This window comes from Mobula hypostoma, chromosome 3, assembly GCF_963921235.1.
Source record: "Mobula hypostoma chromosome 3, sMobHyp1.1, whole genome shotgun sequence".
Lineage (NCBI taxonomy): Eukaryota > Metazoa > Chordata > Chondrichthyes > Myliobatiformes > Myliobatidae > Mobula > Mobula hypostoma.
Genome location: NC_086099.1, coordinates 178,000,178 through 178,015,825, shown reverse-complemented (window position 1 = coordinate 178,015,825; position 15,648 = coordinate 178,000,178). Strand labels below are relative to the sequence as shown.

The 15,648-nt window shown below is 39.8% G+C and overlaps 1 protein-coding gene across 1 annotated transcript in view; it reads left to right on the top strand.

Annotated features, from left to right (window-relative positions):
* The window catches only part of LOC134343761 (cilia- and flagella-associated protein 69-like), a 182,941-nt gene that overhangs the window by 153,998 nt on the left and 13,295 nt on the right, over window positions 1-15,648 (top strand). Inside the window, exons 18-20 of the mRNA XM_063042501.1 lie at window positions 1,506-1,643; window positions 2,044-2,120; window positions 3,542-3,739. Coding sequence (XP_062898571.1) covers window positions 1,506-1,643; window positions 2,044-2,120; window positions 3,542-3,739 — 413 coding nt within the window. The remainder of the gene's footprint in view (window positions 1-1,505; window positions 1,644-2,043; window positions 2,121-3,541; window positions 3,740-15,648) is intronic.

The window sequence follows — 15,648 nt, the reverse complement described above, 5'->3', positions numbered from 1 at the left end:
TTGCTCCTCATTCTCCTATATGCCAAGGAATAAAGACCTAGCTGGCTAACCTTTCAAGCCTTCTAGTCCTGACAATATCCTCGGAACTCTTCCCTGCACTCTTCTCAGTCTAACTGTTCCAGTTATCTGTAACAGGGCAACCAAGTGCAGCCTCACCAGCATAATTTCCCTACTTCTATATTCAATGCCTTGAGTGATGAAGACCTGCATGCTAGACAGCCTTTCATCATTCTGTCTACCCATGATGCTGCTTTCAACAAACTATACAATTGTACTCTCAGGTCCTTCTATTTTATTGCACACTCTAGTGCCATTTATAGTCCAAGTCCTGCACTATGTTGGATTGACTTTCCAAATTGCATTACCTCACACTTAATTGTATGGAAAACCATTTAGCACTTCTCTGCCTACTTCCTAACTGATCAAGATTCCCCTGTATTCTACAATAACCTTCTTCATCATCAACAACACTTCTTAATTTCTGAGTTCTTAAAAAAACTGACAGATACATTTGTATAGCATAAAGTTTAAAATAATTGGTTGAGCTAGGAAGATCCCTGTACATATCATTTGATGTAGGGAAATGGGTAGCAGTTCTGCTGAGCCTCTTTCCTACTGGAAAATTATTGCACTAAATAAAAGAAAAAATCTTTCTTTACCTTTTTGCAAAGTGATCTCTATGTTTATTGCGGAAATTAAAACTATCAAAGTATTGATTTTTCAAAGTGTTTTTGTATGCTATTTTCATGAAAAATCGCTGCTGAACATGCCAATGCATTTACAAGAACAGTCAGCAACTAATTAGCAAAAGATTATGTCAGTGAAGTTAATGTGATTATTCATAAACCAGAAAACGTTTCAGTGAAAGATGCTACCCTTGTGAAATAATAGCATTGCTTGTATAAAACGATTATATTTATATTAGACAGGGATAGTGAAGAAGAGAAGTTAACTTAACTCATATTGGTTTAGGTAGATTAGGATTAGCCTTATTTATCAAATGTACCTCAAAATATCAAAATACAAAGTGAAATGTGCTATTTGCGTCAATGATCGACACAGTCCAAGGATGTGTTGGTGGCAGCCCACCATGTTTCTGGCACCAACATAGCGTCCCACCAATTTAGCAACCCTTACCAACCTATACTTCTTTGGAATGTGGGAGGAAAGCAGAGCACTTGAGAAAACCCACACAGTCACAGGGAAAATGTATAAACTTCTTACAGAAAGTGGTGGGAATTGAACCCTGATCACTTGTGCTGTAAAGTGTTATGCTAACTTCTACCAGGCTGTCAAAAGGTAGTTCCCAAAGTAGTCCTAATTAGCTCCTTTCATTGCAAACTATACAAACTAAAACTGAGGACAGGAGTCATAAACATAACATGGAATTCTACTCTTTAAGTCATTAATCAATTGTATTGTTTAATTTACATGCAACATACTGTATATGTTGTATTTTTGCAAAGATGCATTTATGTTTCAAACTGGGATTTTAACCAATTTAGATGCCAAGAAGCCCCTAACTGGGTTTATCCAGGAAGAATATGGAATAACAACATTGCCAGCCAATTGCCTAAGCCCTGCAGTGATTGATGTTTCTGAAAATTCAAGGGTGAAGATTTATTCTATTTTCTGTAAATTAGGTAAGAAGACAGTCAGCCTTTACAAATTTAAGCATTTCAAACAAGTAAAAGTAAGCTGATATTTGAAAAAAATCCAAATTGCAAATTATCATCAATATGTAACTGCAATCTGTTAATTAACAAATCTGATTGTGCATTGTGCATCATTTGAAGGCTATCTTTAAAAAAAATCCAGAATTCATTGTGATAGTGGCTAACACGGACTCAGCAAAGTTATCAGGATTTAATATTACATTATTTGTTATGTTTATAGGATTAATATTAATAGCACCTTCTGTTAACATACTGCCTTTAATGCAGAAAATTGCCAAGGTATTTAGTTATAGAATAAGCATTAGTCAAAGCATAATTGTACTTCAAACTAAAAATAATTTAGCACTTTCTCAATCATTTTCTAAAGGTTTTGAAGATCTTCCTGGATTATCCTCCAATGATTTAATTACACTAGCCATTGTACGTCATTACTTAGATTTGAAGGTAAGTTCTTTTCATAGATAGTGAAAATTTACTGGAGTGGAATATGGAGTCATAGAATCATACGGGATAGAAAAAGCTCCTTGGCTCAACTGTTCTATGCCAATTGTATTGCTTGCTGGGCTAGTCCCACCTGTCCACATTTGGCCCATGGCTCTATTAAACCACCCTATTCATGTACTTGTATAGAATACTTTCCTCTAGAAGAGGAAAGTACAACAAAAAGTGGCAATTATTCTGATTGATACAAGTAACAACAGGTTTTGAAATTATATTAGATGGGAACTGGGTTTTTTAAAGTGAAGAGATTCCAGAGGTTTCCAGTATTCTATTGGAGGTGGAGAATAAAATTATTTCAGAGCTTTGCCTAACAGGAGAAAATCTGCAGATACTGGAAGTCCAAGCAACACACACAAAATGCTAGAGGAACTCAGCAGGCCTGGCAGCATTTATGGAAATGAGTATAGTGGAAAATTCGGGCCAAGACCCCTCATCCCTCACCTCTGACTCCTCATCTTTTTTTTCTCCAGTCCTGATGATGGGTCTTGGCCCAACACATCGACGGTACTACTTTCCACAGCTGCTGCTTGGATTGCTGACTTCCTCCAGCATTATGTGTGTGTTGCTCAGAGCTTTGCCTGTCAGCCATATTCACTATAATACCCCAAAACTGATAATGCTTCAATAATGTTCCAGTTGGTCATCAGGGCCTGTCCTATGACAGAAAAGCATCTTACAATATTGCCCATTAGACTTATTGACATTTTGGCAATGATTTTTCTATGAAAGTAATGGTTAGGCGAAATGCATTCACCATTATTTGTGTGTAAATTGAACAGCAATTTCTGATTAGTGTAGATCTATGGTTAAGTGCATTATTCCTCCATAAACATCCTGAAAATAGTCTCTCTCTGTCAAACTATTTATTCCAATGTATTGAACTGCATGAAGATCTGTCATACATTTTATTTTTGGAACAAACATTCCAGAAGAGGTTGGTACTTGAAATTACAACTGATCTTTTTGTTTCTCAGACTGCAGGTGCTGGCAATAATTCTTTCTTTCCTTGTTCAATTACCATATCTTTTTCCTTGGATCATCATCTTTTTGTCATTACACTGCCCTTCTTTTCTCCAGTCTTTACCCCATTTTTACATAAGTGCTATTTTACATTTTTTTTTTACAATTCTAAAGAAAAAGCTTTAATCTGAAATGGAAATCATTTTAGCTCATTGAACGTTTGTGTGTTTTCAATCGGTTCAGTCTTTTTCAGGTTTCAAATGTCCATAATGTTTAGTTTTTGCATAAGTATTTGAAAAATTGATTGACCATAAAGTAGTAAGAATATAACCTACCTTCATGCCTAAGAAGTGATTGTGCAATATTAAATATTTTTTTAAAGAAACGCATGCATTTAATAACAGGTGGGGAGTGTATGGATGGAAATTAAAAAGGAACTTAAACAGGAAGCCATCCATCCAATTAGTAGAGACGTGGAGGGATTGCATACTATAACAAAGCACTATGAGAATGTTAGCAGACGGGTGGCACAATATCAGACGGAAATACTTGAAAATGAGCAAAAATGGGAACTGCTGGATGAACACAGAATGTATTGCAAGGTAAGGTGAAATTGGAAGTATTTATTAGGATATGTGGTACATATAAAATATTTGTTGACAGGTTTGAGAATTTTGCTTAAATTTCCTTAAAAATTTGATTGGGAAAATATTATTTCCAAGTAGAATAAAATTCATTTCTGCTTAGGCAGTTAGTTGTGGGGTGGCACAATAGCATATAGTTAGAGTAACGCTATCACAGCACAGTAACCCTAGGTCAATTCCACCGCTGTCTGTTATGACTTTGTACCTTCTCCCTCTTACCCTGTGGGTTTCCTGCTGGTGCTCTGGTTTCCTCTCAGATTCCAAAGATGTATGGGTTAGGTTAATTGGTCACATGAGTCCATGGCATTAGCTTGGTGGGCTGGAATGGGTTGTTACTATGCTGTATCACTAAATAAAATGATAATAAAATGTGAAAAGCCTTTATTACATTTCCAAATTATTCTTCAGAAAGTAATGGTGCAGTTCTATCAGAGTATTGTGATGAGAGAACTTAATGAAGATGGCTTGGACCCAAATGCTGGAGTATCCGCAAGGATTGAGACACAGTATCAAACTGGATCGAGAACTGAGCACAAAACAAACACTAAACAAAAATCACTAGTAAGGCTTATGATTGAATACTGAACCTCAATTCAGGTGCTCCTTAAATACTCAATTCTTGGCACCCAAAACGTGATTGTCAATTAGCAGGATGGTCCTGAATTTTTTAAGGGGCCACACCTGCTATTCATACACCAAGGACTTGGAGCATCTAAACCCCAGAAGCTGACGCAGTTGGGTGCATGTCGCAACAGGACCCCTCCCCTATGGCTGACTCCTGATGGCCCTGGCTATTCAGGGAGACTATGATTTTAGTCATGGATGAGAGTCTGATCCAAAATGTCCCTTTCAGGAACCCAGCACCGTTCCCCTGGTCTAAATCCCTCCCAGTCCACAAGGGACTGATGAACACCTTGAACAGTTTATAAATCCAAAATTCTTCTCACAGTGAAAACCTGTTCCCCATCAACAAACCTGGGTACTGGTAGGGCTGATGGTGATGGGGCTAAAGGGCTGTTCACAGATTTTAATTTGGAAATGTGGAAAGTGGGATTGAACTTTGGCTCTTGGGGAGGTGCAAGGTGTAGGCCACCAGGTTTACTTTACTGAGAATGTTGATGTGTCCAATGAACTTGGATGCCAAGTTCCTAGACTCCATTCGGAGAGGCAAATCCTGAATCAATAGCCAGTCCCGTGGCCCATGCTACAAACTGGTCCTGGTCTCTCTTGCAGTTTCCTTTTATTTCAGCCTTCTGGGTAGAAGTTAACAAAATCTCACTTGCCCTAGTCTATCTCTCCTTCCAGTATCGGACAAGATCTTCGGCCACAAGGGTCCCAACCTCGGCCTCCTGCTTAGAGAAGAGAGTCAGAGAATACCCAAATTGGGATTTGAAAGAAAACAGCCAAATGCCGTAAAGTGTTATGGCCGACCTCTGCCCACATCAAATGGTCGCAGTACTCGTACTGTCTTTCAGAGTCCAGGCATCTTAGGGTATATTCCACATTTTGGTTTACCCATTCCATCCGGCTGTAGGTCTGTGGGTGAAACCTAGAGGAGAGACTCGCTGTTGCCTCGATCAGTTTGTGAAACACCCTCCAGAAACGTGAAGCAAACTGTGGACTGTGATCCAACACAGTGTCCACTGGTCTCCATCGCAGATGGTAGTCTGTCCAACTCAATGAACTTGCAGGCCTTTAAAAAACAATCCACGATTAATATGATAATGGTCTTCCCTTTGGAAGGAGGAAGACTGTGACAGAGTCAATGGAGATGTGTGCCCATGGTTTGTCTGAAACAGGTAAGGGGTGGAGGAGCCCTTGAGGTCAGGTACGGGGCTCCTTGCTCCAGGCACACACCTCATATGCCAACATGTACTGCCGAAACTCCTTCATCATTCTGGGGTACCAATACCTCCTCTTGATAAACTGCAGGGTCCTGGCAATCCCTGGGTGAGCAGTCATTCTCGAGGAAGTCCCCATTGGAGTATCTGGGACCAGACGGAAGTTATATGTTTTTGGGTTGTGGAAAGAAACACATGATCACAGAGAGAACACTCAAACTCCATACAGACAGCATCTGAGATCAAGATTTAAACTGGGTCCCTGAAGCTATGAGCAACAATACTAACTGCTAGAGCACCCTGCTGCTCCACCATGCTTCCAGTAGCCATCGCATCTGCGTTTGATTTATCTTTCTTTTCAGTCAGAGCAGTCTAGCACCCAGGATGTTTGTGCTAGGTGGCATGATTATGATAATAGCACTGAGTTATAAAGTCATTCAGTATGGAAACATGCCCTTCAGTCTATATCCATGCCAAGCATCAAGTACCTGTCTACACTCATCCCATTTTCCTGAACTCGGCCTGTTTCCTTCTTATGCTCATCTAAATGTTGGCAAAAGAGAATAGATTAATTTAGTATTAGTAATTGCCATTTTGTGTCAGTTGCCCTCTGTGAATGTATAAACAGAGTTTGTGTTTTGGTATGTTGTCAATGTCATACAAAACATTTACATCCCTAATCTACTTTGAGGCCAATTGAATGCCAGCTTTGCTGCAATTAGCTATAAAGTTCTTGGAACAGCATTTGTAATATCAGCTAGGCTATCTGTTCAGTGAGAGAAAAACAGAATAGAAAAGAAGCAACAATTTTAGCATGACGCTGCTTTTGGGATACAATTTGAAAGTTTTCAGATTCAGTTCAAATGTCAAATTGGATTAATTTATCCCTTAAAATACCCAGTTAGCTGAATACAGCATGAGAAGGGACTTTTTGGTTTGCTTCATGGGCAGTCCCTTAATTTGAGGATGATGTCTGCCACATATTTGTTTATGGGTCCTGACGGATAAGTCAGGGATTCAATCCTGCAAATACAGATGTAACTCCATGAAATATAGGCATTTCAATGCTGGTTTATTGCTTGCCTATAGGATTTTAGCTGTTTTTCCTTTCTCTCCCTTTTTTAATAACAATGGCAAAACACAGCTTGCAGCGATTTACTACCTGATCGAAGCTATAGCACTGCTTAGAATTCATGGCCTTGTAGTGTCTACATCCATTTTCTTTAAAACTTTTCACTGTGTCTTTCTAGTATTTCCTTTGACTATCTTAGGATCTTTGACCATGGTTGAGATGGCAATTGAGAGTTTGGTTTAGGAGGCAGGAATCATGCGTCTTCACACAATTTGGCCCAAAACGTCAACTGTACTTTTTTCCATAGATGCTGCCTGGCCAGCTGAGTTCCTCCATCATTTTGTGTGTGTCGCTCGGATTTCCAACATCTGCAGATTTTCTCTTGTTTGTGATCCTCACACAATGTTTAGTCAGATATTTGTGATGGATCATGCACAATTTGTAGTGAGAGATTCCTAATATGGCAGGGAGGAAACAAATGGTTTTCTCGTGGATGAAAAATTGAGATCAAGACTGGCTTTGATTAACCAAGCTGATCTAGAATTAAACCGATAGAGGCACAGTCCATTTTGTACGTACATCACTTCCTCTACTTAAGCTGTTTTTTATATCATTACCTGCATGGGTTAATTTGGATTTCATTTTGAAGCACACAATGGAAAGACATCTATCTCCTTGCATATTTTATTTGCCTTAAAACAGCAATATCTTCTCGCATGTAAGGTCATATTAAAATCCCTGAAGGAAGCTTCCATTTTGAGTGATTTTTGCAAAGGTGTTTAACTTGCTGCATAGCTTTGTACATCCACACTACCTGGGCAGTAGAGTGAAAAAATAGCTTGTCTTCAGAGGCATCACCTGCAGATTGAAGATGCATCTGAATGCAGTACTGTACATGATAATGTCTGCTTCCGACCCAAGCAATGAAGATTGCCAAGAGCTGGAAGTCAGGTCAGAATGTGATACGTCTATTGCATTGTCACGATGCTTGGATGAATCCACAATTACCACAGATGCAGCATGAGCCTGCACAAGCTGAAGCTGCAAGAATGAGAGTGGCTTATGCTAAGTCCGAGGGTGAGATGCAAATGGAGAAAGCCTGCATTGATATGGAGAACGCTCGTATAGAGATGAAGCAAGCACACATAGATGCTACATTTAAGACCATTCAAGTAGGTTTGTGAAGCTGAGGCTGCATTAGCAGAGGCAAAGGTATATGAAGCAGGAACTGACTTAGATAGTGCTCCATCTCTACAAGGAGAAGCTGTCTGCACCACACAGCCAACATGCTTTCAGTCCTGCTGAAGGGTCTCAGCCCAAAACGTCAACTGTACTGTTTTCCATAGATGCTGCCTGGCCTGTTGAGTTCCTCCATCATTTTCTGTGGGTTGTTTGGCATCTGCAGATTTTCTTTTGTTTGCCTTTTTTGTAATCCAGGTTATGACAGCAGCAAAGACCAACAACACCACATTCTGCAGTCTCATCATAGCAAAGACTTCAGTCAAGAGTTGCAACTGATGCTAACCTTATCTGCACAGGCATGGACACCCTGAAATTCCATCCGTCCCAGGAAGCACGTGTGGTAAAGCAGTCTCCACAATGCCCTCATTCAGGAACTGCAGGTGCATTATTTTCACTTGGTATCTGGCTTGTCAAGACCTAGTCATAGCAGGGCTGTAACTGTTTGATTACCAGTCTGCCAGTTACCTGTCTTGGAAGTCAAATTTTTCAATGCCATGGAAGGACTAAGTCTCAAACCTAGTGAAGAGCTGGACTTTCTCTGTAAGTGGCTTGGTGGGAAGTCACTGCAGCATGCAAACAGGATTAGAGCAGTGCATATTAATAATCCAGTTAAGGGTTTACCAAATTCTGTGACAGAGGCTGGACAAATGCTATGGCTCTCCATAGGCAATTCAAGAATCTCTTTTCAGCAGACTCAATAACTTTCCAAAGCACTCCCATAAGGAACCATAGAAGCTACTGAAGCTTGCATTCTGCAAGCCATAAGAAAATGAGTGTTACCTATGAGGACTGAGTTTCTTAGATACAGCGAGGATAAATCCTATAAGGGGAGAAACTACCGACCAACATGCAAGTACAGTGGACAACTGAAGGGTTCAAGTATAAAATGAAGCATTATGTCCACTACCTGCCATTTCCATTCATTGTGGACATCATCTGCCACCACGCAGAAATGCAAAATAACCCAAGGTTTGTGCTCTCAACTTCCAGCAGCACCTCATTCAAAGAGAGGTCTTCAGCAAAATCTCACCCTTAAGGAGATGCAGAGGGTTCAGAGAATAACTGCTTGCATTCTAGAGGCACTTTCTAAAAGAGTTTCAAATATTGTGCTTTAACAGAGCACAAAGCAAAAGTCTGTAAAGCTATCATACGCTGGATTGAGTGCAACAGTGACGAACACGTGTCAGTACTTCATAGGCCAGCACCTTGGCTCCTACTGGTTCCAGCACAGCTGCGGCACAGCACGCCAGGGAGACAGATGGAGCTACTTCCCCTCGCACACAGGTATGCAGGAAAGGCTTCTGAGGCAAATCCTGCTGTAAAATATGTCTGGCCAACGACGACCTGAAAGGACATCCTGAGCAAATGATAAGGCATATGTGATATTAGGAGATCAAAGCAGTGTGCCTTCGACAAAGTTGACATTCTTGGTCAAATTCAATATTCAAAGTTCTGTTTCCCCATACACTCTAAAGACTTGTTCTGGAAGATTAGAAGTTGACGGAGTGGATTTAACATGGAGTCAATAGGAGGGAAAGTCTGCTTACTCTTGCCAACCCTCATTGAGTATGACCATATTCCAAACAACAGAGATGTAATCCCAATTCCTGAAGGTGCACACAGTTGTTCACACCTTAAGGACATAGCTGACAAGATTCCTCCACCTGACTCTTCTGCTGAGATTCTCCTGTTGCTTGGCAGAGACATCATCCGTGCACATAAGGTATGTGCGCAGCGCAATGGTTGGCACAATGCACCTTATGCCCAATAACTGGACCTGGTTTGTGTCATCACGAGGAAATCTGCAGATGCTGGAATTTCAAGCAACACACATAAAAGTTGCTGGTGAACACAGCAGGCCAGGCAGCATCTATCAGAAGAGGTACAGTCGACGTTTCGGGCTGAGACCCTTCGTCAGGACTAACTGAAAGAAGAGCTAGCAAGAAATTTGAGAAGGGGAGGGGGAGATCAGAAATGATAGGGGAAGACAGGAGGGGGAGGGATGGAGCCAAGAGCTGGACAGTTGATAGGCAAAAGGGATATGAGAGGATCATGGGACAGGAGGCCTAGGAAGAAGGAAAAGGGGGAGGGGAAAAAAACCCAGAGGATGGGCAAGGGGTATAGTGAGAGGGACGGAAGGAGAAAAAGGAGAGAGAGAAAAAGAATGTGTGTATATAAATAAATAACGGATGGGGTACGAGAGGGAGGTGGGGCATCAGCGGAAGTTAGAGAAGTTGTTTACTATAAGCCTACTGACTCTCACAGCTATCTGGACTATTCCTCTTCTCACCCTGTCTCTTGCAAAAATGCCATCCCCTTCTCGCAATTCCTTTGTCTCCACCGCGTCTGCTCTCAGGATGAGGCTTTTCATTCCAGGACGAGGGAGATGCCCTTTTTTAAAGAAAGGGGCTTCCCTTCCTCCACCATCAACTCTACTCTCAAACGCATCTCCCCCATTTCACGCACTTCTGCTCTCACCCCATCCTCCCGCCACCCCACTAGGAATAGGGTTCCCCTTGTCCTCACCTACCACCCCACCAGCCTCTGGGTCCGACATATTATTCTCCATAACTTCCGTCACCTCCAACGGGATCTCACCACTAAGCACATCTTTCCCTCCCCCCTCTCTCTGCTTTCTGCCGGGATAGCTCCCTACGCGACTCCCTTGTCCATTCGTCCCCCCCATCCCTCCCAACCAATCTCCCTCCTGACACTTATCCTTGTAAGCGAAACAAGTGCTACAAATGCCCTTACACTTCCTCCCTCACCAGCATTCGGGGCCCCAGACAGTCCTTCCGGGTGAGGCGACACGTCACCTGTGAGTCGGCTGGGGTGAAATACTGGATCTGGTTCTCCCGACGTGGCCTTCTATATATTGGCGAGACCTGACACAGACTGGGAGAATGCTTTGCTGAACACCTACGCTCTGTCCGCCAGAGAAAGCAGGATCTCCCGGTGGCCACACATTTTAATTCCACGTCCCATGCCCGTTCTGATGTGTCTATCCACGGCCTCCTCTACTGTAAAGATGAAGCCACACTCAGGTTGGAGGAACAACACATTATATTCCGTCTGGGTAACCTCCAACCTGATGGCATGAATATTGACTTCTCAAACTTCTGCTGATACCCCACCTCCCCCTTGTACCCCATCCATTATTTATACACACATTCTTTTTCTCTCTCTCCTTTTTCTCCTTCTGTCCCTCTCACTATACCCCTTGCCCATCCTCTGGGTTTTCCCCCCCTCCCCCTTCTCTTTCTCCCTGGTCCTCCTGTCCCATGATCCTCTCATATTCCTTTTGCCAATCAACTGTCCATCTCTTGGCTCCATCCATCCCCCTCCTGTCTTCTCCTATCATTTCGGATCTCCCCCTCCCCCTCCCACTTTCAAATCTCTTACTAGCTCTTCTTTCAGTTAGTCCTGACGAAGGGTCTCGGCCCGAAACGTCAACTGTACCTCTTCCGATAGATGCTGCCTGGCCTGCTGCATTCACCAGCAACTTTTATGTGTGTTGCTCGTTTGTGTCACAGTGGGCGGAGTCTGCCTCACTGGTGCTCAGCACCCTACCAACAGCATATTTAAAGCTTTCTTTCTTTTTAAATCTTTTTATTGAATAAGTATACAAAAAGGTAAGCCATATAGGCACTAATTCACTGTTAGAATATAATAAAATTACAGGAGATATTAATACAGATAAAAAAAATGATACAATGTAATTTAAACATAACATAATAAGGTAACATAATAGAATACTAATTTATATATATAGATATATCAATAGAGAAAAGGAAAAAAAAAAACCCAAAAAAAACCCCCCCAAAAAAACCCACCGTGCAACTAAACTAAAAGCAAAGCAAAGCAATGGGCTAACTTGGAACCAAGTAGAGTTAAAGAACTTAAAATCACGTCCTCAAACCCGACCTCCATTAAAAACAGTAAAAAAAACAAGAAGGGAATATAAATATGGAGCAAAAAAGAGAAGAAAAAAAATTACATTAAATGAAAATATTGAATAAAAGATCTCCAGGTCTGTTCAAATTTAAGTGAGAAATCATAGAGATTGCTTCTAATTTTCTCCAAATTCAAGCATAATATCATCTGAGAAAACCAAAAAAAGGTAGTTGGAGCATTAAGCTCTTTCCAATGTTGTAAGATACATCTTTTCGCCATTAAAGTAAGAAATGCAATCATTCTACGGGCTGAAGGAGAAAGATTACTGGAAATTTTAGGTAATCCAAAGATAGCAGTAATAGGGTGAGGAGAGATATCTATATTCAATACCTTTGAGATAATATTAAAAATGTCTCTCCAAAAAGTTTCCAGAGTAGGACAAGACCAAAACATATGAGTTAAAGAGACTATCTGCGCCGGACATCCATCACGAAAAGGATTAATATGAGAATAAAAACGAGCTAATTTATCTTTGGACATATGTGCTCTATGAACAACTTTAAATTGAATTAGGATTAAGATTAGGACTGACATGGATTAAGGTTAATTATAGTATCTAAAATATATGTAGGAGGAAGCATTGGAAAGGAAGAAAGTATAGTACTTAGGAAATTTCTAACTTGTAGATATCTAAAAAAATGTATTCTTGATAAATTATATTTATTAGATAATTGTTCAAAAGACATAAGGGAACCATCTAAAAATAAATCCAAAAACCGTGAAATACCCTTAGTCTTCCAAATTTGAAAAGCACGATCTGTGAAAGAGGGAGGAAAAAATATGTTACCTAAAATAGGAATCGCTAGCCCAAATTGGTTAAGATCAAAAAATTTTCTGAATTGAAACCAAATACGTAAGGTATATTTAACTATTGGGTTAGAGACCTGTTTGAGGCGTTTCAAATCAAAAGGAAGAGAGGAACCTTAAAATAGAGCCAAGTGTATAGCCCTGAACAGATCGTAATTCCAATGCTACCCGTTTAGGAATGGATAGTATATCCTGGTTAAGTAACCAAAATTTCATATGTCGACTATTAATTGCCCAATAATAGAATCTAAAGTTAGGTAATGCTAAACCTCCATCTCTCTTAGCTTTCTGTAAATGTATTTTACCCAGTGTCGGGTTTTTATTTTGCCAAATAAATGAAGAAATTTTTGAGTCAACTTTATCAAAAAAAGATTTTGGAACAAAAATCGGTAATGCCTGAAATATATATAAAAATTTTGGCAGAAAAAATATCTTAACTGCATTAATACGACCAATCAAAGTTAAATATAATGGAAACCATTTAGATGAAGGTTGAATAATATGGTCAATTAAGGGTAAAAAATTAATCTTAAATAAATCTTTGTGTTTACAAGTAATTTTAATCCCAAGATATGAAAAATAATTATTAATCAATTTAAACGGAAAGTTATGACATAAGGGAAGTTGTTTATTAATCGGGAAAAGTTCACTCTTACTAAGATTTATTTTATAACCTGAAAAAAGACTAAATTGTGCTAATAAATCTAAAACAGCAGGGATGGATTTTTGAGGATCAGAAATATATAAAAGTAAGTCATCAGCATAGAGTGATATTTTATGGGATTTTAAGCCCCGAGTTATCCCAGTAATATTTGGAGATTCTCGAATGGCAATTGCAAGAGGTTCTAATGCAATATCAAATAATAAAGGACTAAGAGGACAACCTTGTCGAGTACCTCGAAAAAGAGGGAAAAAAGGTGAGCTTAAAGAGTTAGTACGGACCGAGGCCACAGGAGAATGATATAACTGTTTGATCCAGGATATAAATTTCGAGCTAAAATTAAACATTTCAAGCACCTTAAATAAGTAAGGCCGTTCTACTCTATCAAAAGCTTTCTCAGCATCTAAAGAGATAACACACTCAGGAACATTTTGTGAGGGGGTATAAACAATATTTAACAGTGTGCGAATGTTATAAAAAGAGTAACGACCTTTAATAAAACCCGTTTGGTCTTCCGAAATAATAAAAGGAAGTACTTTTTCTAATCTGTTTGCTAATAATTTAGAAAAAATTTTAGAATCAACATTTAATAAAGATATTGGTCTATAAGATGCACATTGAGCAGGATCTTTATCCTTCTTTAATATTAGAGAGATTGACACTCTATTGAAAGATTCAGGAAGTTTACCAAGTTTAAATGAAGCCTCGAAAACCCTACAGAACCAAGGGATTAATGAAGGTGCAAAACATTTATAAAATTCTGCGGTAAACCCATCAGGGACAGGAGCTTTCCCCAGGTTCATAGAGGAAATAACATTCTTAATCTCATCAGTGGTAATGGGAGTATCTAGTATAGAAGACATATTCTGTGAAACAATTACTATAATGAAGAAAAAACTTGACTTTCTGACCTTTAAAAACTCTGACTTAGAATCCAGAATGCGACGGCAGAATCTTCGAATGATTGGTGTGCGTGAAGCTGCTGAATCTGACAACCCTATGAAGTTTTTTTCTCAACTTTTAAAAGATGCATTTCCTACTGTATTTCCTGACCAACCACCGTTATTGGACTGTGTTCACAGAGTTCCATCATACTCGTCTAAGTCAGATAAACCTCGACATGTCATCTTACGTTTTCATTACTTTCAAGACAAGGAGAAACTGTTTCAATTCGTTCAATCTAAAGGTTACATTGATTTTTTGGATCTTCATTTCCGGTTCGTGGAGGATTTCAGCAAACAAATTCGGGATCAACGGGTTCGTTACAGATCTGTGATGTCGGAACTCTACAAGATGGATTTAAAACCAGCACTGCTTTACCCAGCACGTTTAAGGATTCGTACGTTGGATGGAGCCCTCCGTTTTTTTGAATCTCCATCGGATGCCCAGAGTTATCTGGATCAATTTTCACCTTCAACATCTTAATCGTAATTTTTAACTATCTCCGTTTGATCGGAGGTTGTGAATCTGTCGGCCTTAATTTTTTTTGCCTTATATGGGCAGAAAAGTTTATTTTTGATTAATTAATATGGTTGCTAAACTTTCTTTCTATCTGCGTCATTCCTTTCTTTTTCCCAGGGGATTCATATTTAAAGCTAATATCCTGGAGAAGGGATGCCCAAATCATTTTAGACACTGTGAGAGTAGAATCTGTATGAAAGAGATGATTGTAGGTATGCAAACCAAGCCCCTCTGCTCAATCAGATTTAAGCACGTAGGTCTTCTGTCACTCAGAAGCTGATTACAAGATGGCACCTTCCATCAAAGACGAGGTCTCCTTTTGAATCCTGAACAAACAGTTTAACAAATACAAGCCAAGCAATTGGATAGCTCCACTTCCTTTCTTCTCTCCACAACAAAGAAAGCTGATATTTACTCAACCTAGGTGTTTACCACCCTAGAAACCTGCACAAATACAAGTTGTCTTTGATTCAAGTGCGCAATTTAAAGGTATATCACTGAACACTGTGCTCTAATGGGGTCCAGACCTCAACAATTGCCTGCTCAGGATCCTCATGCACTTCAGAACTGAGTCTGTTGCAGTGACGGCAGACATAGAACAAATGTTTTACAGCTTCTTAGTGTGAAAAGATCATCGAGACTACATCAGATATATGTGGTTTTATGACTGCCAACTGGACAGCAAGATTCTGGAGTACCGAATGAGAGTTCATATATTTGGTAACTGTCCCTCAGTAACTGTGGCAATCTATGGCCTTAAGATGATAACTATTGAGGGAGAAAAGGAATGAAGCATTGAGGTACCTGAATGCAACAGATACTGCTGGAC